The sequence below is a fragment of the Meles meles genome, chromosome 20 (genome assembly GCF_922984935.1).
Source record: "Meles meles chromosome 20, mMelMel3.1 paternal haplotype, whole genome shotgun sequence".
Taxonomy (NCBI): domain Eukaryota; kingdom Metazoa; phylum Chordata; class Mammalia; order Carnivora; family Mustelidae; genus Meles; species Meles meles.
In genome coordinates this window covers 12,133,499-12,157,732 of record NC_060085.1, presented here as the reverse complement: position 1 = coordinate 12,157,732, position 24,234 = coordinate 12,133,499, and the positions used below count along the sequence as shown (strand labels likewise).

Here is a 24,234-nt window from a genome sequence, read left to right as displayed (position 1 = left end):
TATATGGAAAATGATCCATTGTGTTTTCTTCTTCTGGTCTCTAAAGTCCAGGCCTTTAGAAAAAATTCACATCCCACCACCTGGCAGCCACGGTCACAGAGACAGCCAGGAGTGTCTGGACTCAGGGTTGCTTTGGCCCAAGGGTGGCTTGGGCTAAGGCCTGCCAGCCTACCTGGTAGGCCCAGAACTGCTCGTGGTACTCTCCGCTGCTGTGTCATGAAGTGAGGAGTCACTTAGGATATTTTGGTACTCCTGTAGCTACCAGACTTTTATTTCAAGAAAAAGTGCAAATTCAAGGTGGTATACAATTATTTTTACAGCAAGGGAAAGTAAAAATTGCATTGGGATATCTCCTGCATTCGATCTCAGAGGCAGGGAGCTTTTGAGGTGTGCGTAAATGTATGTGTCTGACTGTCCACTCATGGCTGCATCTCCAGCATCTGGCACTTAGTGGCCTGCCACTGCCTGCATTCTCCCCACCACCACCCCCATCCCCATCCTCTGGGCCTTGGTATGGCCACGCCCCACAGCCACATCCAGACTTGGCCCCCCTTGACCTTTGGGCACTCCAGTAGCTGGCTTAACTAGAGGGGGGGTAGGGTGTGCTTCCCCATGAATCTGATGCAGCCCAGAGTAGGTGACCCAGTGAACATTCTAGCAAGAGGAGAGGCATGCTCTGAAACCAGCGTGCTTTGCTGATGGACGCTTAAGAATCTCGGTGTGGGTGGAGGCGATGGCAGAGTTGGAAGAGCTGGCTCCACCTGGAGACCTTACTAGTCCTAGTGTGGGAGGCTGAGCCCCTGTTCCCCTAGAGAATGCTGGTTGTTGGTATTTACTGCCCCTCACCAGCACTGTCCTCCCTCACAAGACATTCAGCCGAGGTGCATTTCATTTGGTTTTGGCATCCTCTTGCCTGGCTGCACACCCTTTCCACCCATTCTCCAGCTGGCCACCAGGATGAGCACCTGGATTCATGAGTCACACCTTTCTCTCCTTAGAGCCAACCTTGCTAGACCTCTGTAGCTGTTAGCATCATGTCTCCCACTCATCCTGAGCTTTCAGGTTTCTCACAGGCTTTCCACCACCCCCTTTCTGTTTCCACTTAACACTTAAGAGCACTTTACAACTATTCACGTTCACTCCTTGAGGGCAGGGAGCACATCGTTTGTGTTTACCATACAACAGGCCCCGGCAAGTGCCAGCCTATCTCAGCCACTTGGGAAAGTTCTTCTGCAGTAGCCTTCGGCTCACTGGCACTCAGGCCAAAGTACATGTTCCAGGATGTCCCCCAGTGGAGCCAGAGCAGATGGGAGGAGGACAGGTCTTGTAGCTGGGCGTGTCCAGGAAACCAGAAGCCCCAGCTTGCAGGCCCTGCAGTGCTTTCCCAGCCAGCCCACCTGGCCTCCTATCTTGTGCTCTTCTCTGTTTTATGGTCTTGGAATGGCAGGGCCCTAGAGTACCCTTGAAGTGGAAGGAGGCCTCAGGGTGAGTTCTCTTCCCCCCACTTTACACAATAGCCACAGCGTGTTGGGGAGCAGCAGTGTGTCCTTGTGGCAAGGTAGTGTTGTCTGGCAGCTGGCAGGAGAGGCTGGGTGTACGTAGATAAGTGGCATGAGGCAGCTCCCACCTAGTAAAGGCTCATCTCCCAGCAACACCAAATACTTGGCCGTGCTTCCCACTCTCCTCCCTTGGTGGGGTCCTGACACTTCAGGCACACTCCTTTATCCTGCCCTTTGCCCATATCCAGGGCACTGTGGGGCCCGTCTCCTCGGCAGCCTGAGCAGTGACGGTCTCTGCTCATCCCCTGGGTGTGTAATTCTCCATTGCCCTCAGAGCTGCTTCAGAATTTATTTCTGTGTGAATTAAAAAGGCATTACTCTTTCAGTACTTAGTCTGGTAGCAGAACCATTTAGACAGCAAAGTCTAGGTTCTCACCTTACTGGGAGGAGGAGCTGTCTTGAAGGAGGCTGAACTGGGTGGAGGGGACAGCACTGCAGTTGTGGACAAACCTACTCTGTTGCCAGGGTCACCGTTCCCAGCTGCTTTGGGGCGGGGCAACCTGAAGCTGTGTTTCCAGAGATAGAAGAAGAGGTTTCTAGGGCCAGCTCTGTCAAGTGTACCCTAGTTTGTTTGACACAGCAGCTCTGGAGCTTGCTCCCACAGCCCTCTTGGGCCATGCTTCTCTGAAGTATTGACTCACACTTGGGGAAGGCCTCCCTCTTACAGGAGATGCCATGTTGACGAACGTTTTCCAGGCTTCAAGCAGGTCCTAACATCCTGCAGGGAAGGTAGCTGTGTTCCCTTCACCGCTGTCCTCTGTCCTGAGTCATTACTGGATTTATGGTCCCGGAGCCCTCAGGGTAGGAAGGGACCTACCACCTGGCTGATGAGGCAACACAGACAGACCCACATGCCCAGGCAGAGCTGTTGCCCCCAGGCTTTCTGACCCCACGTGGAATACCATCAGATTCTTGGGTCTTAGAATTGGAAGGTCTCAGTGTCCTGTCAAGGGATCCTGTGCTTAATAGCCCTGGGACATTTGCTTGGGTCACTGGCACCTCATAAGACTTAACTCCCTCCTACAGCCCATCCTCCGGACCCCCGTAGCCATTCTCCTATACTTTCCCACCTTGGCCAGGCATGCCCTGGAGACACCTCAGCCAGTGGCATGGTTCTGCTCAGTTACATGCCCTGCAGGTGATCTGAGGAGTGGGGAGGCAGACACAGATGTGCCCACTGTAGCAGAGGCTCAGTTGCCTCACTGGCCATTGGCTCGGTGCCAGGCACGTTTACTGCAGGGCTGGCCATTGCATGTGCTGTTTCCTTTGCCTGGAATGCTGTCCAGAACTATAGAACGCACCCACTTCCTGCAGGAGGATGACCCCGAGGTGTGTAGAAGCTCCTGTTCTGTTCACTGCTGTTGCTTGGTGCCTGGCCCAGGCATCCAGAAGGCTCCCTCAGGAAGTGCTGAGTAAGCACCGACCTGATGAGAGCCTTAGGGCACTTTTTGTGGGTCGCTCCCTTGACGGGTCATCTGTCTCCTGTCCCCAAGCAGACACCCTCAGTGGGCCAGCTGCCTCCTGTGACCTGGGTCACATGTACGTACCTGGGCTCTCTTCTGGGAATGGGGCCAGGCTATGGCAGGAGCATTTTTCTTTTCAAAGCGAAATTTGTGAGGAGTGTTGGAAGAGCTGGCAAGGGGCCTTGGCCCACCCTTTGCCTTAATGGGCAGGTTAGGGGGTTCAGCATCAGCCCAGCCCCCTTTCACCGTCCTGCTTACTTCCTTTTGAGTCAGCCCTAGCAGCCAAGGAGGCTGTAGTAATGCTGAGCCACATCCCAGTCAGCCCCCTGCCACAGATGCCTGGGCACCTCGGAGCCCTCATGGGCATGGCTTCTCCCCCACCAGGATGTGTTCGAGATGCGCTTTGCCAAGATGCCAGATGAGCCAGAGGAGCCTGTGGTGGCCGTGTCCTCCCCGGCGGTGCCACCCCCCACCAAAGTGGTGGCCCCACCCTCATCCAGCGATAGCAGCAGTGACAGCTCCTCGGATAGTGACAGCTCCACTGATGACTCTGAAGAGGAGCGAGCCCAGCGGCTGGCAGAGCTCCAGGAGCAGGTGAGGATGCAGGCGGCCCTGTTCACAGTCCCCCAGCATCTCAGTCTCTCCCCACAGGTCTCCATGACATGGGGAATTCCAGCAGGAGCAGGATTCCCACTGGTCCCCCTGTGCCAAGTGCACATGCATTCTAAACACAGAGTTAACCTTTGAGCAGTGTGAAGCTGCCTGTGCTTCAGGAATCTGTGTATAATTTTTGACTCCCCCAGAAAACTTAAGCAGTAGGTTGCTCTTGACCAGAAGCCTTACCTGTAACGTAGTCGATTAGCTTCTGCTTTATAGGTTATGCTCATTATGTACTCTGTTCTTAACAGTAAAGTGAACTGTTAATAAAGTGAAAAAAAAAAACAAAAAACGTAAGCAATAGAGGATACACTTACAATATTGTATTGATTGTAAAAAGCAAACAAAACAAACTACATAGAAGTTGACCTGCATAGTTCAAACCTACGTTTTTCAGGAGTCAATTGTACATACATCGGTGTTTGTTGGGGAGATACGGCTCTTCTCTGGGTAGAGGTGAGGCTTCTAGACCCTTCCAGTATCTGGAAGGAGGAGCCAGAACCAGGATATCCATCTCTCCTGGGGCCCTACAGGCCAGAGATCAGGGCCTTAGTAGCCACCCTCCAAGGCACCCTCCTTCTGGATGGCCATAGAGCTCGGTGTTTCCCAGCTTGGGCAGCTCCCCTGGCAAAGAAGGACACTGGCCACCCTTGGAATCTGTGGCCTGGGTGGGCATGGGCAGTTTGAAAATTTGGTGAGGCAACAAGCTCACGAGCCTCACGAGGCTGAGGGCCAGGCACTCTCCCTGTGCTCCCCCCGCCCCGCTCCCTGACACCCGGGGGGTGCACACAGAGACCAGGATGATGTGTGTTTGTGTCTTGCTTGTCTGTTCCACAGCTCAAAGCCGTGCATGAGCAGCTTGCAGCCCTCTCCCAGCCCCAGCAGAACAAACCAAAGAAAAAGGAGAAAGACAAAAAAGAAAAGAAAAAGGAAAAGCACAAAAAGAAAGAGGAAGTAGAGGAGAATAAGAAGAGTAAAGCCAAGGAACTTCCTCCTAAAAAGACCAAGAAAAATAACAGCAGCAACAGCAATGCGAGGTCTGTGCCTCCCCAGTTTACCTTGGGTGGGACCCCTGCCTGCCATGATGGGTAGGGAGGCCACCTCTCTGCCCTTTCCTCTGGGATGGGTCTTTGGCACCCACTATGTTTGGGAAAGGAGGGAGGAGGCTAGCAAGTAGCATGGAGTGGAAGGCGAGGACCAGGGCATGGTTTGCAGTCTTTCACCAACAGGTGCTCCTGATAACAGCCTCCCGTTTCCCTTGAAGGCATCTGGGTGGGGGTGTGGAAGCTGTTCACCAAGCCCCAAGTGGAGGAATGGGTGCCTGGCTTTCCCAGGACACCTGTACCTCACATTCCTGCATGGTCCGTTCATAGCAAGAAGGAGCCAGCGCCCATGAAGAGCAAGCCCCCGCCAGCGTACGAGTCGGAGGAGGAGGACAAGTGCAAGCCCATGTCATATGAGGAGAAGCGGCAGCTCAGCCTGGACATCAACAAGCTCCCTGGTGAGAAGCTGGGCCGCGTGGTGCATATCATCCAGTCGCGGGAGCCCTCCCTCAAGAACTCCAACCCTGATGAGATTGAGATTGACTTCGAGACTCTGAAGCCGTCCACCCTGCGAGAACTGGAGCGCTATGTGACCTCTTGTTTGCGCAAGAAAAGGAAACCTCAAGGTGCTCTTGGGCTCCCCAGGGTGGGGGAGCAGGGTGTATTCTAGCCATCCCAGCCGAGAGGGAGGCGGCTAGCTAGCCACAGTTCACTTTGCCTTCCATATGTGGCCCTCTCCCTTTGCAGGCTGTTTTTCCAATTATAAAAGCTGTGTTCTCAGCAAAGAAATCTCTGAGGGGTGGTGACATTGCCCTTGGACCCTGGGCTGTGGGTGCTGTTCTTGGCCTCCTGACTGGTACCGACCTGGGTCTCCACCTCCCCCCGCCCATGCACCTCAGCAGCCCCTTCCCGGAGCAGCACTGCTCTTACTCTTGCTGCTGAGCCTCCCCCAATGCTATCCACCCCTCCCTGCTCCCGCCTCTTTGCAGTAGGCGTGGGGGTGGGGGAGGAGGTCAGGAGGAAGGATGGTGTAGGTCCACATTGTCCTGCCTGCTGTCCCCTCCACAACAATCTCCCAGGCAGCTCTTTCCTATTAGAAATGCCTTGTCTTAGCTCACAGTTTTTGTCTTGAGACCAGCAGGACTTAAGATCCACATCAGAATGTGATGATGCACAGCCTCTCTCAGCCTGGACTGCTTCCTGGGGTTCTCGTGACCCTCCATGGGGTGCTGCGCAATGACCTTCTGCCCTTGGTTTACATGCCGAGGTGCTGGGGACTCCTGGGGCTCTTTCATGTCTTAGTTTGTCCTTGCTGTCATGTCTCCTTTGGGTCGCCTTCACCCACTGCCTGAGAAGTAGCCAAGGGAGCCCCAACAGTTGCTCATGTTAGGGAATCCTCTCCTGTCTTTTTTGGACTCTCTGAGGAACCCAGCACAAGGTATTCTGTGGGGTCGCTCCAAGTTTTGGCTGACGTGCAGTAGGCTAGCAGTTTACTGTGGGGAGATACGGGACTGGTAGCAGCCCCCTCTGGCTCACAAGCCACCAACTCACTGCTGGCCCTTCTTGGCAGGCTTTTGCGGTGTGTCTGTGGCCAACGGCAGCCTCCTAGATCAGGGCCCTGCCTGACTCAGTCCCTGTTGCTTTATTACAGCTGAGAAAGTTGATGTGATTGCTGGCTCCTCCAAGATGAAGGGCTTCTCGTCCTCGGAGTCAGAGAGCACCAGCGAGTCCAGCTCCTCTGACAGCGAAGACTCCGAAACAGGTTAGGTGTACTTCCTTCTTGACTCGTTGCATTCCTGCCTGTGTCAGGCTTAGTAATGTGTTCAGGCTGCTAGAGACCAGAGATGGTGGTCCTAAGAACTTTCTGGGCCGCCATCGTGACCCTCTCCCTGGGGCAGTGGGTGACCCTGCACCCTGGGGAGGAGTTGCTGTAGGTATTGACACTGCACAGTCCTGGGGGGCTTGGGGGCTTGCTGGTGAGTACTTTGGGTATTGGGGCCCAGGTGGTGGCATTGACCTTAGTAGGACCCTGCTCAGTCTTACGGTCTTCCCGATGTCTCATTAGCATGCAGCATGGCTATTTCAGGTGATGTGCTTTTGCAGGTGTGGCGCAGTCTGCTGTCGGCTCTGCTGTCACCCGGGCTCAGGGCATTGCCTTTCTCCCCAGAGGGTGCTCACAGCTGCACTGGCTGCTGCTTACTGTGCATGCACTTGGACCAGCGTGTCTTGCAACCTCTAACGGTTCCTCTCTCCCTGTTTCATGGGCCTGCACGTGTGCCCCCGATACCCGAGCAGAGCGCCACACACACCCCCACCCACCCACCCACCCACCCACCACCCCCACCCCGACCCCAAGCCTGAGCAGCAGCTTCCGTGTGGTGGGTGGGAACGAGTAAGGGCAGGCAGAGATGCTGAGAGCTGTATGGTGGTAGGAAGAGGAGCTTTTCCTCCAGATGTGTACTTTCCTGATTATTCTTGGGGAGCAGGCAGTTGCTCACACTGGCCCGGAGGAGAGGCTAGAGAAGAAGCTTGGCGCCCAGCCTGTGTTGTGAGGTGGAGCTGGCCACGTGTGCCTGGGTGAGCACGGTTGCCCCTGGGCAGGTCTACTCCATCTGCTGAGCAGACAGTCTGCAGACCACTGGAGAGCCAGCTCTGAGGCCTTAGGCGCGCCCCTCCAGGCAGGTTGTAGTATGAGTATCCACAGTGGGAAATGTGTTTGGGCAACAAAGACCCCTGGTGTTTTCTTTCATAGATCTGCTCCCTCTCTGGCATTGTATTCTTACTGGAGATAAACAGTAAGCCCTACTTAAACAGTTCATGAAAATAACGTGATCTGATCATGCCAAGGAAGTGTGAGGATTGCTCACCCTGCCCCCATTCAGGGAAGTGGAGGATGGGAGGGCTTCTGGGCCTTCTCATTCTTCCTTGTCACTTTTATGGTAAAGGGTACCAAACTTCCCTAGTGGGTTGGAGGGCTGCGTTGGGGTAGGCTAGGGGCTTCTCCAGGACTCCAAATTCTGTAGACTACCTCATTTCCAAGGGGTTCAGCTGAGACTCAGTAAGTTATATTCTGTATTTATCGAGCTCTGTTGTATGCAGAGTCAGCTGTGGGCAGTTTGCGGCCTCCTGTCTCCATCCTTTGTCCTTTTCTTCCTAGCCACCAACCCCCCAACCATGGCTTTTTAATCTGTCAACCAGCAGGGGGCACCACAGCCCATGCCTGCCAAGAAGGGCTGGCCCCAAGCCAGGGCCCACTGCCCTCAGTAGAATGAATGGCCATATTCTTGGGCCCAATTAGCATTCCTGATGGCCACTGACTTCTCACTTTCAGTGCCAGCCATGCCTCAGGTTTGCCATTGCCCTGGGCTTTTGCACCTCCTGCGGTCCCTAGCAGGCTGCTCCTACTAGGGGTTTCATAGCGTTTTCTCCTAAGGATCTGTGTGGCCAAAAGAAAACCCCAAAGGTTGGAATTGGCAGGGGACTTGAATGTTAAAAACAGTGCGGTTTGGCCCAGGGCAGACTGTTTCGGCCCCATGGTGGCACCCAACCATCAGGTCCTGATGGCAAGTCTGTGACTTTGGCCGTTGTTCCTGATCCCCAAGCTCTTCTTTGGGGTCATGTTGGCTTGAGGAGGGAGTTCCCCCCGGGCTCCTAAGTGCCCTGCACCCACCTCCTGCCTTGTGCTGTGGGATGGCTGTGACGGCATCTTCAGTAGCTCTGGACTGCTGAGATTATTTTTCCCTTTTTGTCCCCCCTTTGAAAGAAATGGAAAGATTGTGCAACAAGTAATCTGAGAGTCCTGGGAACAGCTGTCTGGGCGGGAAGGAGGGTGAGATTTACAGTCTCCGAGCCGCCAGCCTTAGGCTCCCAGGCTCCAGTGATTTGGCCCCAGTGGCTTGCTCCGTTGCTTCTGGCTCATCCCTCTTTCCAGGCACCCTCCCCACCTTGCATCTTGGGAGGCCCCCATTTGTCTTCAAGGGCCTGGCTTTTCCTTTTCCATCTGTGTGCCCTGGAGAACTTTGGTGTAGGTCACCTGAGCGCTTCTACCCTGTGCTTATGCCCTGGGGCTCAGACATTGTCAGCCCCAAAGTGGGAGCTTGTACCCCTGCACCACTGAATGCAACCATCCCCCACCCCACCCCACACAGGAAACCGCACTCAGTTCTAGGGCAGCTCCTCCAGCAGCTGCTTGAGCTAGGTCCCTGGAGCTAGGCAGCCCTGATTTCTGTGACCAGTTAGTGGGCATAGAGCAGGGTGGGGGGCACTGAAGGTATTTCCTTTGGTCTTTTGGGACTTAATTGTTTTGCCCCCCTCGTTCTTGTGTTTCCATTTGGACCGGAGCCGAAATTCCTGAAAGAGCCTATTTTTGTCACTTGTAGTAAGGGTCATTTCTGCTGACAGGGCCCAGAGACATGAATCACCAAAAGAAACCAAACAGAGGCATGAAATTGGGGCTTGATGGGGATAGGGGGTTGCATAGACCCTTCCTGGCCTCTTTTCATATGCTGTGGGCTCCCCAGGCCACGGGCCTGGTCTGTGCGGCCAAGCTATAGTTCAGGGAGGTGATGCCCCCACAGTTGGGGATTGGGGGATGGGGAGGTGGGTTGGACTTCTAACTGCATTCCTAGGCCACCATGTATCCTGTCCTGCCTGCCCACATGCCCAGAAGCACGCTATTGGCCAGTCCTGGCACGTCATCCGAACCCAGCTATTGCTTGGGTTGTGGTCTTTTGTTGAGCTTCAGTTCTGGCTGATGACTGAGTCTGTTTCAGGGTTTAGTACTTGGGTAGGATGGGGGATACAAATGCCACTTTTTCATGGCCATCCCAGGTGGGCTGTGGACAGAGCTGTGGCCTCCCGCATGTCACCCATGCTGGGATCATGTCTGCCTGGCTCGTGGGGCCAAGAGGGATGTCCTCGGACTCTTTGTCCAGCCTTCCACTCCATCACATTGCTTATGATGGACTCTTTCCACGTGCCATCCACAGGTCTTCTGGGCAGGGTGGACACAGCTCATGTCCCTCTTAGGAGCACACCCTCCTACCCCAGCTACCTGGACTGGGACAGGTTCGGGGAGGTATGGGCATTGCTCTTAGATTTGGGCCTGGTCTTCTAGTTTCAGTGGGAGCACACTCCAGCTATTTTAGTCTCCTTGTTTCCTTTTCCCAGGATTGGAGCATGTGGGTGTTTCTTAATAGCTCCAGGGGAAAAAGGAATGCTTGATGTTTTGGAAAGATTTGAGCCGGAAAGTGCAGGCAGAGGCCATGGGGCGTTCTTCCCAGACAACCAGCCTCAGCTTCCGGCCCCTGGGGTCTTTGAGGGACTGGGTCCCAGTCCCATCTTGGGGCCTGCTGCTGCCTGCTCCAAGGGTGTGACACTTACTCTTGGGAAAAGGGAGAGGCCCCTGGTAGGGGTGGGGGTGGAGTGGAGATAGGAGGAGACCTGGAGGTTGGGACTATAGCTGGTCTGCCTGTACTGTCAGGTGACCCCTCATACACCCACATGCAGGGGTCACAGCTGGAGGGACTCTGGGGCTTCGTGGGCAAGGGTGAGCCTTGTGGAATGTGCCCTGAATGGTAGGCTGGCCGGTGGGTGGGTTTTTCCCACGCACACACTTGAAGACCATGGGAGTGCAGTGTTGGTTGCATCCGTGGCTCTAATAGAGGCATCCGCTCTGCTGTGTGGGTGGGAACTGGCCCCACGCCCCTCCCGGCCAAGGGGAAACACACTCGATGCCCTGGGAAAAGGAGGACAGCTTTGCTCCTCGGCCTGTCTTCATTTTATTTTTTTCCCCGGTGATAATTCCCCAGTTATACACAGTGTGTATAATGGCTTACTCTTTTTATAATTTGAGTGTGTTGTTTTTGTTTTGGAGGGGTTGTTTTGGTGGTTTTTTGTGTTTTTTTGTGGTGATGGTGGTTTCTTGGGGTTTGTAGGAATGCAGAAATGAGGCTGTTTGCTGGAGGTCCTGTACTCCAAAGCCCCTTTCTGGAGGATTTTCTTACCTCTGTGTAGGCCCTGAGGAAGGACTGGCATCACCTGCATGAGGTGGACACTGTGCAGAAAAGTAGATCCACTGGGAATAGGCGTAGAGTCAGGGGTGCCTGATGGGTGTGGCACACCTGGCTGGTCTTCAGGAGTGATAAATTAGGGCAGGCAAGGGCACCTTTCACATTGAAAGACCTTTAGGAAAGGAAATGCCAGCCTGCGCTCAGGGTGCACATGGAACTTGTTACTGGAAGCAGCTATTCTGTATAGAAGCATAAACAGGGCCCTGGGTGGTTTTGGAGACATATGCCGGAACTGTGCCCGTTGTAAAAGGAAGGTGGGTCTGTTGCCACCTGTGGCTGGCCAGGCAGGGGGCAGGGCTCCTAGGCTCCAGCGCTGTTCTCTCGTGCCCTGTCAGCCAGCAGGGCACAGGAGGCTGGCTCGGTCTGTGGTTCTTCTGTTCTTGTGACTTGAATGGTACATTCCACACCATTTCTCTCACACTGGTTTCTCTCTCCCTCTATGTAGGTCCTGCCTAATCATTGGACACGGACTCTTAATAAAACGGTCTTCAGTTCCAGATTCCTTCCCAGCAAGCTATAGCTTAAGTCCATTTTCTTCTGTGAAAGGGACAGGACTCCATCAAGTTATGGAATTCCTCAGAGCCCTGGGCCTCTCCCCCGGGGTGGATTAGTCATGTCCAGCAGTACACGCCTAGTCCCGCCTCCGGGAAGGCTGCCTGCTTGGCTGGCCACCCGGGCCTCCTGTGTAAAGACTGCCTGGCTGTCCTGCCCAGCCTCCCTGGTCGTCTGGGGGTCTTCTGGGTGGGTGGCATCTCCCAGTGGGTGATGACAATCCCCCCTGCACACACATACATGTGGTGCTGCTCCGTGTGCAAGGCCCCATCACAAGTATGTTTTCTCTCTTCATCCCTCCCTCTTTGTCTGAATCCTGACCACTTTCCTCCTGGACCTTAAAATGGCATTAGGCCAGGGAAGGTCTCATTCAGCCTAAGGAAGAATACTCTTAACATCTAGAGTTTTCCCCAGTGAGGAACAGGGGCCTTCGGGGCAAGCCTGGTTGGGCCTGGAAGCTCACGGGGCTGTCCCTCAGCACGCCCTTCTCTGGTGGCTTGTGAGGCTCCATCAGCTGGAGGCTGTCACCAGCTACAGCTGACTCCCAGGCCCCTGGAGTCTTCCTTCTGTTTTCATTGTTCCCATTGTTGCCTGTTGGGCATTTTCCCAGCTTTTTTGGCCTCTTCTCCTAAAGTCACAGAGGGGAAAGTACCTCTTGGGCTGCCTCCCTGTCCCTCCCAAGTAATCAGAAGCAGGCTGCAGTGGTCAAGAGCTGCTTTCAGGAGGGTCCCTGCCGAGGGGCACTTGAGGAGAAACAACTGTACAGCCAGCTGACCTAGCCCTTGAGTCCATGATTCCTGTCCCCAGTGGGGTGGGGTGCTGGGCTAGTGGACAAGAAAGGGCTCTCAAACCCGGAGCACTTGACCAGTCTGTAGTGAGACCATCCAAGCCCCCGGGCCTGCTCCGTGCACATCTCCGAGGGTTGTTGCCAGTGCAAGCTCCCTCCCATTCTTCAGTGCCCTAGAATAATGACAGCCTGAGGGGCTAGGGCAGGCCGGGGTGGCTGCAGGCTGCATCATCCAAGCCCTCTGAGAGGCACTGAATAGGATTTTTTGCTCTAAAAATAAATAACGGCCCTTTTTTGGTCATGAGTCCAGCATTTTAGCAGAAAACTGTCTGACGAAATGTCCCCTAAGGAGCAGCATCTGTGTTTCAGGGAGTGCTCTCCCCCCCCCCACTTTTTTTTTAAAGTATAGTTTGTGTGTATTTCTTCAAGACCTGTAGCAATTTCCTGGCATCTTGGAGCCTGCCTTCCGGAGCTGGAAGCAAGTTTGAGGACGTGTAGTTCACCATCAGCAGGCCCTCGGGCACTGGCCACCTCCTGTGCAGAAACCCTGGGACCCTTCTTCTGGGCTTTGTATTCTAGATCCAGCCCCTCCAGAGCCTCCAGGGCCCTGCAGTGATGTTTGCAAGTTCCTCTGGCCAGTTGATTTCCAGTCAAGCTCCATTTGCCAAACAGACTATTTTGAGCTGCCCTTTGGCCTGTGCCTGACGTGTTTCCAGTGCAGCTCGGCCTGGCTGGAGCCAGGGGGCTTCATGCCCGGAGATTCCCACAGGACAGTTGGGAAGCTGTTGGCATTGTCTTTCTGGGAAGATTCTGCTGTCTTGGAACAAATGGCAGCCTGGATTCCCACAGTGTCGGGCTGTGGGCTGCCCCACCCCTTCCCACACTCGTGCATACCAGCTATAGCCACGGCCAGCTCTCCTGCAGGGTCTTTGCGCCCTTTCTGTCTGTGGATCCTGGCCTCCTTGCTCATGGGGTTTCCATCTGTCAGAGAACTTGATCTTTAGACTTGAGCCGGCACCTGTGCCCAGCGCCCCAGTCATAGAGCAGAGAGAGCAGTACCCATTCCTTATTGGCAGCTTCCTGTGTGCGGGCAGGGGGACATGCCAACTGGGCCTTGACACACCAGCCAGTCTGCAGGGGCCTGAGGAGTTGCTGTAGGAGGGGTGGGTGGCCTGTGCCTCTGCCCTGCCCTTACTCTCAATCCTGTCTCCTTCCCTTGAGGGGGGGGGGGGGGCGGCGGGAGGAATCAGTGTTTTAATCAGATTTTACAAAAAAACGTTTTAATTCTTTGTACAATTATCATCCTATGTAAAGATTAAATTTGTGTTGAGTTCAAGATTTTCATGGAATAAAGATCACACAGTACTTGAGGCCATCTTCATGTAACCCTTTCTAGAGAGTTTTGTGTGGGGTGTCTTGGGGCTGGTGTGTTGTGAAGCTGTGCACTTCCTGTCTTGTCTTCCTACCAGTAACTCCGACAGGAGGCTCAGGCCATGTGAGCCAGATGCAGCTGTCCCAAACAGGCTCCAGCGCCCCTTGGTCCCCACTGCCGGCCACTGTAGTGTCCTCTGGTCCTAGAGGTCTGCTATACACCTCCCACTGGTTCTGCCAGTCTTTGCCTGCCCCCTTCTCACCAGCACTTCCTCATGGAGACCTGGATCTGGGACACGTTCCAAGGCAGGGCTCTGTGGAGCTGCTGGGACCCTGCTGCATTTTGTCCCGATGAGTGTTCATGTGGGCCTCTCTATTCCCCTGCTGCGGGGAGATAGTGAAGGCTCAGAGCCACCATCCCTCCTTTATGGTGGATAAAACAGTGCTTTCCCTGGGGCCATGAGAGGACAGGCCACCCCAGCTGTCTCCCCACAACACGGTGTCTTCTCCTGGTCAGACTTTACCCATTGGCCCCTTTCTTACTCCAGTTTCCGATCACCCAGTCTCCCAAATGCCTGCCCAGTGTGTGAGTAGCTGTTCCAGCCTGCCTCGAGCTTCCGTGTATGTTACTGGAATCTGCTGGGAGAGGTACCCATCCTGGAGAGACTCTCGGCCCCTTCCTCTTGCTCCCTTCAGCTCAGTGGCCTCTGTATGCCGTGCTTTCCCCCAGCGCATACAGGGTCCATTTGGTCCTGGGCTTCCCTCCTCTCTAGTTCAGTGTGTCTCCTTTACGCCCCAGCTGCCAGCCCCATGGCCCTAATCCCGCAAGTCACTCAAACTGTCCCATTTTATATGTCCCACCCACAAGAGTGTTCCTCTCACCTGGTTTCCTGCTGTGACCAAAAGAGCCCTGAACCCGGTATCCTGGCATCTCCAGTGTCCAGGTTTGAGGCTGGGCATAGGATTCGCATGTCCCCGACGTCCTCAGTTGCTGCCATTTGTATGAGGACGTGTGTCTGTAGCTTTTGAGGTCTGTGTCACACTGTCTTGTCTCTTGCATGGAGTGGTGAGCTCTCGCAGGGCACAAGGTCCCTTCTCACCCGTTTTGGTAGCGCACTGTACGCTGTGGCTGTGCACCTCGCAGAAGCTTAGCCCGGCCCTCCATGAAGCAGCTGCAAGTGGAGGTAGCAAAGCATGTGTCCTCCCAACACCAGCAAGAGCCGGCGCCCTGGCAAGGAGCTTAGGGAATGCCAGGCAAAGCCATGAGGTGTCTCTTGGTGACAGGAGTTCAAAAGGCACCATGGGTTGTACCTCCCACCTGGTTGGTGACTTCATCATTTCCTAGCCCATGAGTACTACTGACTGGTTCTCCTCTCCCTCTCTGGGCACACCAGCTGGTATTGGTGAGGGGCGAACACCTGGCAAGAGATGGTTAGCACAGATCTGTGGAGCGGGTGCCGAGGTGGGCGTTGCTGGCTCCTGCACATCCTCTGCAGGGCAGACCCACCCTGGATGCATCCACACGACGGCAGCAACCAGCCATCAGCCCCTGAGGGACCAGGGCACACACGGCAGGGAGGGTCCCTGTAGTGGCTGTGTCCCAACACGGGGACTTATCGGAGGCTGGTCTCCCATGAGGACGGGGGTACTGGTTGGTGGCCTCCTTTTGCTGGCCAGTGGTAGTGAGCACCTTCCCTGTTTCCTGCTGGTCATTCCTGGGAGACCAGCCTGTTCCTTCCATCCCACCCTCCCCACAGTGCTCACTCTGCGGCCAGGCCTCTTGGCGTGGGTCAGTCCCGCTGCGTGCTCTCACCCCCGGTTGTACATCTCAGCTTCCCCTGGGAGGATGGGAAGGAGACCACGTAAAGGGCAGTACAGTTGGAGGCTACCATGCTGTTACTCTGTAGCTGTGTGACAGGGGCAAGTGCCTTAATTTCTCTTTGAGTCTCGCTTGGCTAATCCATCAGATGGATGTGATGATTTCTAATGTCACGATTGTTCCACAGCAAAGCGGGCTGGGGTGCAGACACTTGGGTCACCATAGTGGCATCTGACCAGCAAATAGGGGGAGACGCTGGGGAAGGAGGTGTCTGTAGCTCAGCTCCCAGTGTATCCGGGTGTCATCCTTTCATGGAGCCAGCTGGTGGTCTGGAAATTGACAGGGAGGCTTTTCACTATGTCCCCCACTAGGAAAAGCGGCAGGCAAATGTGTAGGTGACACCCCACACATTTTCCTCTTTCCTGAGACTGGCTCCCATCCCAGGCAGAACCCAGCTACCCACCCAGTCACCATCACCGACCCTCCTCCTGAACTTACCCTGTGTTTTCTCCTTGCTCTGCCTCCAAGGCCAGCTCACAGTCCTCTCCCCCATAGCCTCACCACCTTCTCTTTCCCTCTGCAGAGATGGCTCCGAAGTCAAAAAAGAAGGGGCACCCTGGGAGGGAGCAGAAGAAGGTACGTGGTCTCAGGGGTGTCCTCCAGCAGGTGAGCAGTGGCCACCTGCCCTCGTGGGCCCTGAGGGTACCCAGGTGTGTGCTGCCTGCCTGACACCAGCCTGTCTGTCTGCAGCACCATCACCACCACCATCAGCAGATGCAGCAGGCCCCGGCCCCCGTGCCCCAGCAGCCCCCGCCGCCGCCCCAGCAGCCCCCGCCGCCTCCACCTCCGCAGCAGCAGCAGCAGCCCCCGCCCCCGCCGCCCCCACCTTCCATGCCGCCGCAGGCAGCTCCCACGATGAAGTCCTCGCCTCCACCCTTCATCGCCGCCCAGGTGCCCGTCCTGGAGCCCCAGCTCCCAGGCAGCGTCTTCGACCCCATCGGCCACTTCACCCAGCCCATTCTGCACCTGCCGCAGCCCGAGCTGCCCCCCCACCTGCCCCAGCCGCCCGAGCACAGCACTCCACCTCATCTCAACCAGCACTCGGTGGTCTCTCCTCCAGGTGAGCTGCAGCCACACCTGTTGAGGTGTGGGGAGGCCCCCTTCCATCCTGCTCTTTCACTGTGATTAGGCACTCTGGGCAACCTGTGGAACCCCCACCTTGGCTGTAGTTGTCTTGCCTCCCAAGGGGAGGTCAGTGGCTTCCCTGAGCTGTTAAGGACACTGTGAGCCACCGAGGCACAGGTTCTGCTATTTAGTGTCTCAGTACCAAAGATACTGACTGGTTTCTTCTGGGCCAAGCATTGTGTGACATGGAAAAAAAGATGTGTGCACCCCCTTCCCGCCACCACTCCCGCTCCAGGTTGAGGATAGAGATGCTGGGAAACACACACACACACCCCCACACCCAGCCACACCCACCCCTGGGGGATTCAAGGAAGGCCTACTGAAGGGCAAGCGTGAAAATAGGGAGCAGCTGAAGGGAAGGGAGGAAGGTCCGGTGCAGAGCGTAGGGCAGAATGGCAGCGGTCAGGAGACCAATCCTGTAGACCTCTCTGGAAACTGTTCTTATTCTGGAGTTTGTGGGAAGCAAAAGAGGGCCGAGTGAGATGAGTAGTTGGAGGGAAATCGGCAGGAGGTCACGATGGAGCAGGAATGCTGGGCTGGGGTCACGGGGTGCAGAAGCTGTGAGCCTCACCGCCACGCCATCCTGTCCTTCCAGCTTTGCACAACGCGCTGCCCCAGCAGCCATCGCGGCCCAGCAACCGAGCCGCCGCCCTACCCCCCAAGCCTGCCCGGCCCCCGGCCGTGTCGCCTGCCCTGGCCCAGCCACCCCTTCTCCCACAGCCCCCCATGGCTCAGCCCCCCCAAGTGCTATTGCAGGAGGACGAAGAGCCACCCGCCCCACCCCTCACCTCCATGCAGATGCAGCTCTACCTGCAGCAGCTGCAGAAGGTGCAGCCCCCCACACCACTACTCCCTTCCGTGAAGGTGCAGTCCCAGCCCCCACCTCCTCTGCCCCCCCCACCTCACCCCTCAGTGCAGCAGCAGCTACAGCAGCAGCCACCGCCGCCACCCCCCCAGCCACAGCCTCCGCCCCAGCAGCAGCACCAGCCCCCCCCACGGCCCGTGCACATGCAACCCATGCAGTTCCCTACCCACATCCAGCAGCCCCCCCCGCCCCCGGGCCAGCAGCCCCCACATCCGCCCCCAGGCCAGCAGCCGCCGCCGCCACAGCCCGCCAAGCCTCAGCAGGTCATCCAGCATCACCCTTCTCCCCGGCACCACAAGTCGGACCCCTATTCAACTGGTAAGTTGGCTTTTGCCCCTGGGCTCTGGGGAGGCTGGTGCTGGGCCCAGAATTTTGTCTTTAAGAAGCCAGACTGGTCAGCTCATACTTTCGGCTGACGTGGATTCAGAGCCCCACCTTAAAGGCTCTGGGTTAGTTGCAGAGGTGGCTGAAGGGGGTTGTCGGTGCTTCACATAGTATTGTTATCTGGGGTTTGTCTTGACTCGTAGCTTGATGACTGGGAACAAGGTCCCCACTTGTCCTTCTCTTGGAACTCACAGGAGCATTACAGTACATCGTGATCCTGCTAGGTGGGGAAGTCAGGGCACACTTCCTGGAGGAGGTGAACAGAGGGTGAGCCAGAGCTAATTTAACAAACAGGGTGGGGAGTGACGTCCAGGCAGAGCTAGGGGCAGGCCTGGGCAGCAGGGGGCTGTTTGGAAACTTGTAGGAACAGGTGCTCTGCTATCACCGAGGCTTACATGGTGGGAGTCAGGACCTCATGGGAGAGAATTGGGCTAAAGCTGAAGGGTAGCTTGCGTTGTAACTGGCAGCCATTTCCGGTTCCCTGCTCCCTGTCTCCACACTGATCCAGGCTGTCCTTTTTCTGTGTTAATCAGGCCACACCCACTTGCCTTTCTTGGCTCTTATTTCCTAAGTGTCTGTGACCAAACTGTCCCAGCCTCAGCAAGGGAATTGTTCCAGTCAGTGCCTCATGGTGTGGTGACATGTGAGGGTCAGGGTTGAGGCCCCTGGACTTGGCAGTGCAGACCATGTAGCCCAGCTAGGAAGTGCAGGTGCCGCCTGCAAATTGAACAACAAGGCTGTTGATCTTAGGCTGTGACTGCTCTGAAACCTAGCAGAAGGTGCCAAGTGGATTATTGGACGCCCTGAGCCAAGAACAGCTGGCTGTCCTCCCTGGGAAAGACTGGTGCTGGTCCCGGTCCCAGCACCTGTGCCTGTTTCCACCCTTAAGGAAGGCCAGGCTTCCATAGTGGGGACGGTGATGAGCAGATGAGATGCCTTCAGTAGAGCTAGTTCTCGCAGTGGGACAAGTTCCCTCTGATGACCTATGCTGTGAGTCTCCAGGCCCACCTACCCCGAGCTCCTGTGGCCTGTGGTAGCTTGGGGTGGGTCACAGGGAGCCATTGTGGCTTGGAGCACAGCTGGGGACTTTGGGCCAAAGGCCAAGTTGGAGTCCCAAGGAGATGCATCCCTGGGCACCTGGCCAGCTTTGCAGGCACTACCCCTGAGCCACTGCGTTCCCCTCTAGCTGCTGTTGGATGAAGCCACTGATAGGCGGGTGATAACCTACAAATCATAGATCCAAGCATCTGCCTACCATCACCCAGTCAGGCCTCAGCAGGTACTGCTGAGGGAGCCACCCCAGACAAGAGAGTGTCACCACCGTGAGCCTGCAGATCCCTAGGCCTGGACTGGGGCCCCGAACACCAAGGCTGGAGAAACCAGGCACATGGGGCTGGGGACCAAGCTGCAGGTGTGCACTGGCCTTCACCGCCATGTTGTCCTTGAACAGCTGTTCTGCCTTTCTGGGGTTAGAAGCAAGTTCTGGCTTTAGAGAGATGAGCAGGGAGGGTCCACCATACCTAAGGCATTATGGTCTGTGCCAGGCCTTGGGGAGGGGGTGGCGGGGAGAGGGCCAAAGGTGTTGCTGTTTCTGCTGGCAGATAGCAGCTGGCACCTGCCTGGAGGAGGTCAGTGGGAGGGCCTGTATGCAGAGCTTGGGTTAGGTTGTTCAGGTTGTTGTGCCTTGTGCGGCACAAGGCAGGACTAGGAGCAAGTGCACTGCAGAGAGAGGTGGCTTTGTTTTGTGGATGAGTGTGGCTTGTCCCATGCTGGAGCTGGCCAAGACATGTCCGGGATTGAAGCAGGAGGGTGTTTCCATTGCTGGGGTAGGTAGAAGAGTCAAAGGCAGGACTTAAGGACTATGGCCTAGGGCTATTTTCTCATCAGTGAAGCTGAGGTGTCAGACCTAAGTGCTTTGATGGTGCTTTCCAGGCTGCTGCTTTGTGCCAGGTTAACTTGGACCTTGTGGCTGCCTGGATCTCCACTCTCCCACCCACCCCCACCTATGGTTTGAGGAAGATGGGTGGGCTGGCCCAATTCCTGTAAGAGCCACAGGCGGAGGACCTGGTCTACCAGCTCTCCTGTGGTGCGGGCCAGTTCCAGGCATCCCCCTTGTGAACAGCTTGCAGGCTGAGTTGTGTGGGGAAGGTCTCCTGGGGATCCAGTCCAAGGTCCAAAGCATTCATCCATGCAGGCAGGTTAAGCCATATATGCATGGACAGTTGGGAGCCCAGGCTATCTTTGTAAGGTTACTGCTGTCCTTTTTTTTTTTTTTTTTTTAAGATTTTATGTATTTGTCAGAACACGTGTGCACGATGGGGAGCAGCAGGGAGAGGGAGAAGCAGGCTTCCTGTGGAGCAGGGAGCCTGATTTGGGGCTTGATCCCAGAACCCTAGGATCATGACCAGAGTCAAAGACAGATCCTGAACTGACTGAGCCACCCAGGTGTCCTGTTGATGTCTTTTTTTTTTTTTTTTTTTTTTTTATTTTATTTTATTTGACAGAGAGAGACGTCACAAGTAGGCAGAGAGGCAGGCAGAGAGAGGGAGAAACAGGCTCCCCACTGAGCAGAGAGCCCGATGCGGGGCTCGATCCCAGGACCCTGAGATCATGACCTGAGCCGAAGGCAGAGTCTTAAACCACTGAGCCACCCAGGCGCCCCCCTGTTGATGTCTTTTGTATTTAACCCAGGCTATGCGTGGAGCCGTCTGGAGAACTTTTAAAAAGTACTCAGGCCCAGACCTTACCTGTGACCAACTACATCAGGATCTGCACTTCTCAGAGATTCCTGATGATTCTGACACACAGGGGCATCAGACACCAGGACTGAACTCATGGCTCCACAGAGCTGTGCTGTACACTGAGCTAGGGGCCTGATGTGCTTGGGGGGCTCAGGCAGTGTGGGTCTCCCCCAGGTTAGGGAGGCACCTGGCTGGGGCCAGGCCAGTGGCATTGACACGAGTTCTGCTGACATGCTTCTTGTCTCCTCTCCTAGGTCACCTCCGCGAAGCCCCCTCCCCGCTTATGATACATTCCCCCCAGATGCCACCGTTCCAGAGCCTAACCCACCAGTCACCACCCCAGCAAAACGTTCAGCCTAAAAAGCAGGTAAAGGGTAGGGCTGGGCCACAGCTCCAAGGGCCAGGTATGGGCCAGTGCCAGAGGCACCCACCTGCCTCAATGGCCACTGTGCCTGTGCCCTCCCAGGAGCTGCGTGCAGCCTCTGTGGTCCAGCCCCAGCCCCTGGTCGTGGTAAAGGAGGAGAAGATCCACTCACCCATCATTCGCAGCGAGCCTTTCAGCCCCTCACTGCGGCCAGAGCCCCCTAAACACCCAGAGAGCATCAAGGCGCCCGTTCACCTGCCCCAACGTGAGTGCCCTCTGGCCCCGACCAGCACTGGATGGAAACCTTCTGTGGTCTGGTTGACTCTGCCCTGCTGGGCCTGGGGGCCGGGGGGAAAGGGCCCCGGCCCTGGCCCACAAGCTGTTTATGTTCCAGGGCCTGAGATGAAGCCTGTGGATGTCGGAAGGCCTGTGATCCGGCCCCCTGAGCAGAATGCGCCCCCACCAGGGACCTCTGACAAGGACAAACAGAAACAGGAGCCGAAGACGCCAGTTGCACCCAAAAAGGTAGGGACAGTGAGTCCACAAGTGTTCCCATTACCAGGGAGGGCGATGTGCCCTCAGGCTTTGGGCCTCTCGGGAAGAGTCCAGGTGCGGCAGGACCCCTCACCCACTCTCTGGTTTCTCTGTCTGGCAGGACTTGAAAATCAAGAACATGGGTTCTTGGGCTAGCTTGGTGCAGAAGCATCCCACCACCCCGTCCTCTACCGCCAAGTCCTCGAGTGACAGCTTCGAGCAGTTCCGCCGCGCTGCCAGGGAGAAGGAGGAGCGCGAGAAGGCCTTGAAAGCGCAGGCTGAGCACGCAGAGAAGGAGAAGGAGCGGCTTCGGCAGGAGCGCATGAGGTGGGCTGGGGTCGCAGGCAGCCTGGGGCCTCTGGGGCTGGCGCTGCCCCCGTGCTGACCGGCAGCTCTGCTCTGCTCTGCTCAGGAGCCGAGAGGATGAGGATGCGCTGGAGCAGGCCCGGCGAGCCCATGAGGAGGCCCGCCGGCGCCAGGAGCAGCAGCAGCAGCAACGGCAGGAGCAGCAGCAGCAGCAGCAGCAGGCTGCCGCCGTGGCCGCCGCCGCAGCCCCCCAGGCCCAGAGCTCCCAGCCCCAGTCCATGCTGGACCAACAAAGGGAGTTGGCCCGAAAGCGGGAGCAGGAGCGAAGGCGCCGGGAAGCTGTGAGTAGGGGACCTCTGGGTAGGGGTCCACCCTTGGAGGGGCTTGGAAAGGGGACCGGGAACGTTGGGGTTAAGGCAGTTACTCTCTGACATGTGGGGTGAGCAGGGCGCTCACGGGGTGGGTGCTCAGGACAGAGCTCCTGCTCAGTCACTCAGTGCTGGCTGGCCTCGGGGTCTCACGGGTGGCTCAGGCTCAGGCCAGTGTGGGGAGGTTTCTGGGTGTGGGCCCTGAGGGCCTAACCACTACTGGAGGTCGGGTGAGGGAGGGTTTGGAAGATGAAGTAAGGGTAGGGCACCTAGTCTCACTGCCTCCCTCCTCTCCCCTCCAGATGGCAGCTACCATTGACATGAATTTCCAGAGTGATCTATTGTCAATATTTGAAGAAAATCTTTTCTGAGAGCACCTAGGTGACTTCTGACTTTGATTTTCTGGCAAAACGTTGACTCTCCATAGTGTTAGGGGCGGCAGTGGAGGCGGTAGCCGTGGCAAGGGGGTGTCTCCGGGCCTGGCCCTCCTGCATGCTATGCCCGGGGCAGGGCCTGACGGGCAGCTGAGGATCGCAGAGCCTGTCTGCCTTACAGCCAGCCGGACGTCCCGCCACCCACCACCCCCTCACAGGACGTCAGCTCAGAGCACGCCTCTCCACGAGCAAGTGCCGGCCAGACCCCAGCCGCACGTCCTCGCGTGCGGGGCAGAGGTCCTGCTCTCTGCCAAATGTCTACACAGTATACACAGGACATTGTTGCTGCCGCCGCCGTGACTGGTTTTCTGTCCCCAAGAACGTGACTTCGTGACGTCCTGCCCACCAGGAGTCCTTCCCTCACACCCCAGCCACCACCGCCCACTCCCAGGAGGCCAGGGCAGGCCCGAGTGAGCTGGAGGCGGGCGAGGGCGCCGGCCTACCCCCTTGCTGGCACTGACTTTGCCTTGAACAGACCCCATCCCTCCCCTCCCCCCACAAGCCTTTAATCGAGAGCCGCTCTCTGTAAGTGTTCGCTTGTGCAAAAGGGAATAGTGCCGTGGAGGTGTGTGTGTGTCCATGGCAATTTGGAGCGAGGTGACTGTCACACGCGCGTGTGTGGGCCGGCCTCGTCCAGTGATTGAGGCCACCAACCAAAGTCAGTTCCTTCCCACCTGTGTTTCTGGGTTGTTTTTTTGTTTTTGTTTTTGTTTTTGTTTTTTTTCTATATATATATTTTTTGTTGAATTCTATTTTATTTTTAATTCTCTCTTCTCCTCCAGACACAATGGCACTGCTTATCTCCGAAATGGTGTGATCGTCTCCTCATTGAGCGGCGGCTGCCACCGCGCTGTGGGTAGTGTGTGACCGTGGCTGTACTGTGTAGTGAACATAGTTGGCATATCTTTGTTTGAAGTTTGTTGGTGACTCCACCAAACTGGTGTAAAAAACTCAAAAAAAAAAAACCCCACAAAAAAAACAAAACAAAACACAAAACACAAAAAAAACTGCCTATATTTTACTCAGTTTCAAACTTTATTAGTCTATTTTTAATTATAAAGCCATGTTTTCTTTTCCCTCCCCTCCCCCCCGTTTGTTTTTAATGTCAAATCTGTTTGAGTTGTTTTTTACCAGGAAAGTAAGGGCCAGGGGACAAAGCAGGCACCAGGGGCTGGGGAGCCACAGACCCCTGAGGTAGAGGCTCCCCACCCAGCCTGACTAGCCAGCTGCCCCTCCCCCCCCTTTTTTTTTAATTTTATAATTGGAGCCCTTGGTGAGGTTACGTGTGCCATGAGAACCCACTCTACACCACGACGCTGGTGCCTCAGTGTTGGCCAAACTCTGGAGTCACTGACTGGTTTGACTTTCATACGGTGAATATGCATTTGGTCTGTACTGATCATGGAATAAACACATCTCTCTTTTTTAATGCTGGCGTCTTCCTGACATTTCTTTGTGAACCACCTGTTGCCTAGGCTAGGCCCAGGGGCCCCCCAGATCCCCAGCCACCTTTGTACAAGAACTACCATAGGGCCAACTAGCCCATCTTCTGTGACCAAGCTGAAGCTGTGACAGGGAGCCCAGGTACCCATTCTTCCTGTGGACCCTGGCCGCCTAGGTGGGTAACATGCTGCAGCAGAACCTGGCCAAACTCCAGACAGTATTCTTCCCCCTTGCCCTCCTGCATCCTGGTCCCCCAATCAGGGGGGCTTGGGCCGCTTCTCCCACCTC

At 56.0% G+C, this 24,234-nt stretch overlaps 1 protein-coding gene across 7 annotated transcripts in view; it reads left to right on the top strand.

The window, feature by feature from the left end:
* BRD4 (bromodomain containing 4) overlaps positions 1 to 23,932 on the top strand; it is a 93,924-nt gene extending 69,992 nt beyond the window's left edge. For 6 of the 7 annotated variants that reach the window (XM_045990523.1, XM_045990524.1, XM_045990526.1 and 3 more), the window contains 12 exons: positions 3,407 to 3,616; positions 4,517 to 4,716; positions 5,053 to 5,348; positions 6,374 to 6,484; positions 15,906 to 15,958; positions 16,073 to 16,442; positions 17,103 to 17,690; positions 20,752 to 21,126; positions 21,256 to 21,386; positions 21,517 to 21,722; positions 21,808 to 22,042; positions 22,372 to 23,932. In XM_045990523.1, the coding sequence (XP_045846479.1) occupies positions 3,407 to 3,616; positions 4,517 to 4,716; positions 5,053 to 5,348; positions 6,374 to 6,484; positions 15,906 to 15,958; positions 16,073 to 16,442; positions 17,103 to 17,690; positions 20,752 to 21,126; positions 21,256 to 21,386; positions 21,517 to 21,722; positions 21,808 to 22,042; positions 22,372 to 22,440 (2,844 nt within the window). In that variant the 3' untranslated portion in view covers positions 22,441 to 23,932. The remainder of the gene's footprint in view (positions 1 to 3,406; positions 3,617 to 4,516; positions 4,717 to 5,052; positions 5,349 to 6,373; positions 6,485 to 15,905; positions 15,959 to 16,072; positions 16,443 to 17,102; positions 17,691 to 20,751; positions 21,127 to 21,255; positions 21,387 to 21,516; positions 21,723 to 21,807; positions 22,043 to 22,371) is intronic. The other variant, XM_045990521.1, reaches the window with a different exon arrangement.
* The last annotated feature ends 302 nt before the right edge of the window (positions 23,933 to 24,234 follow it).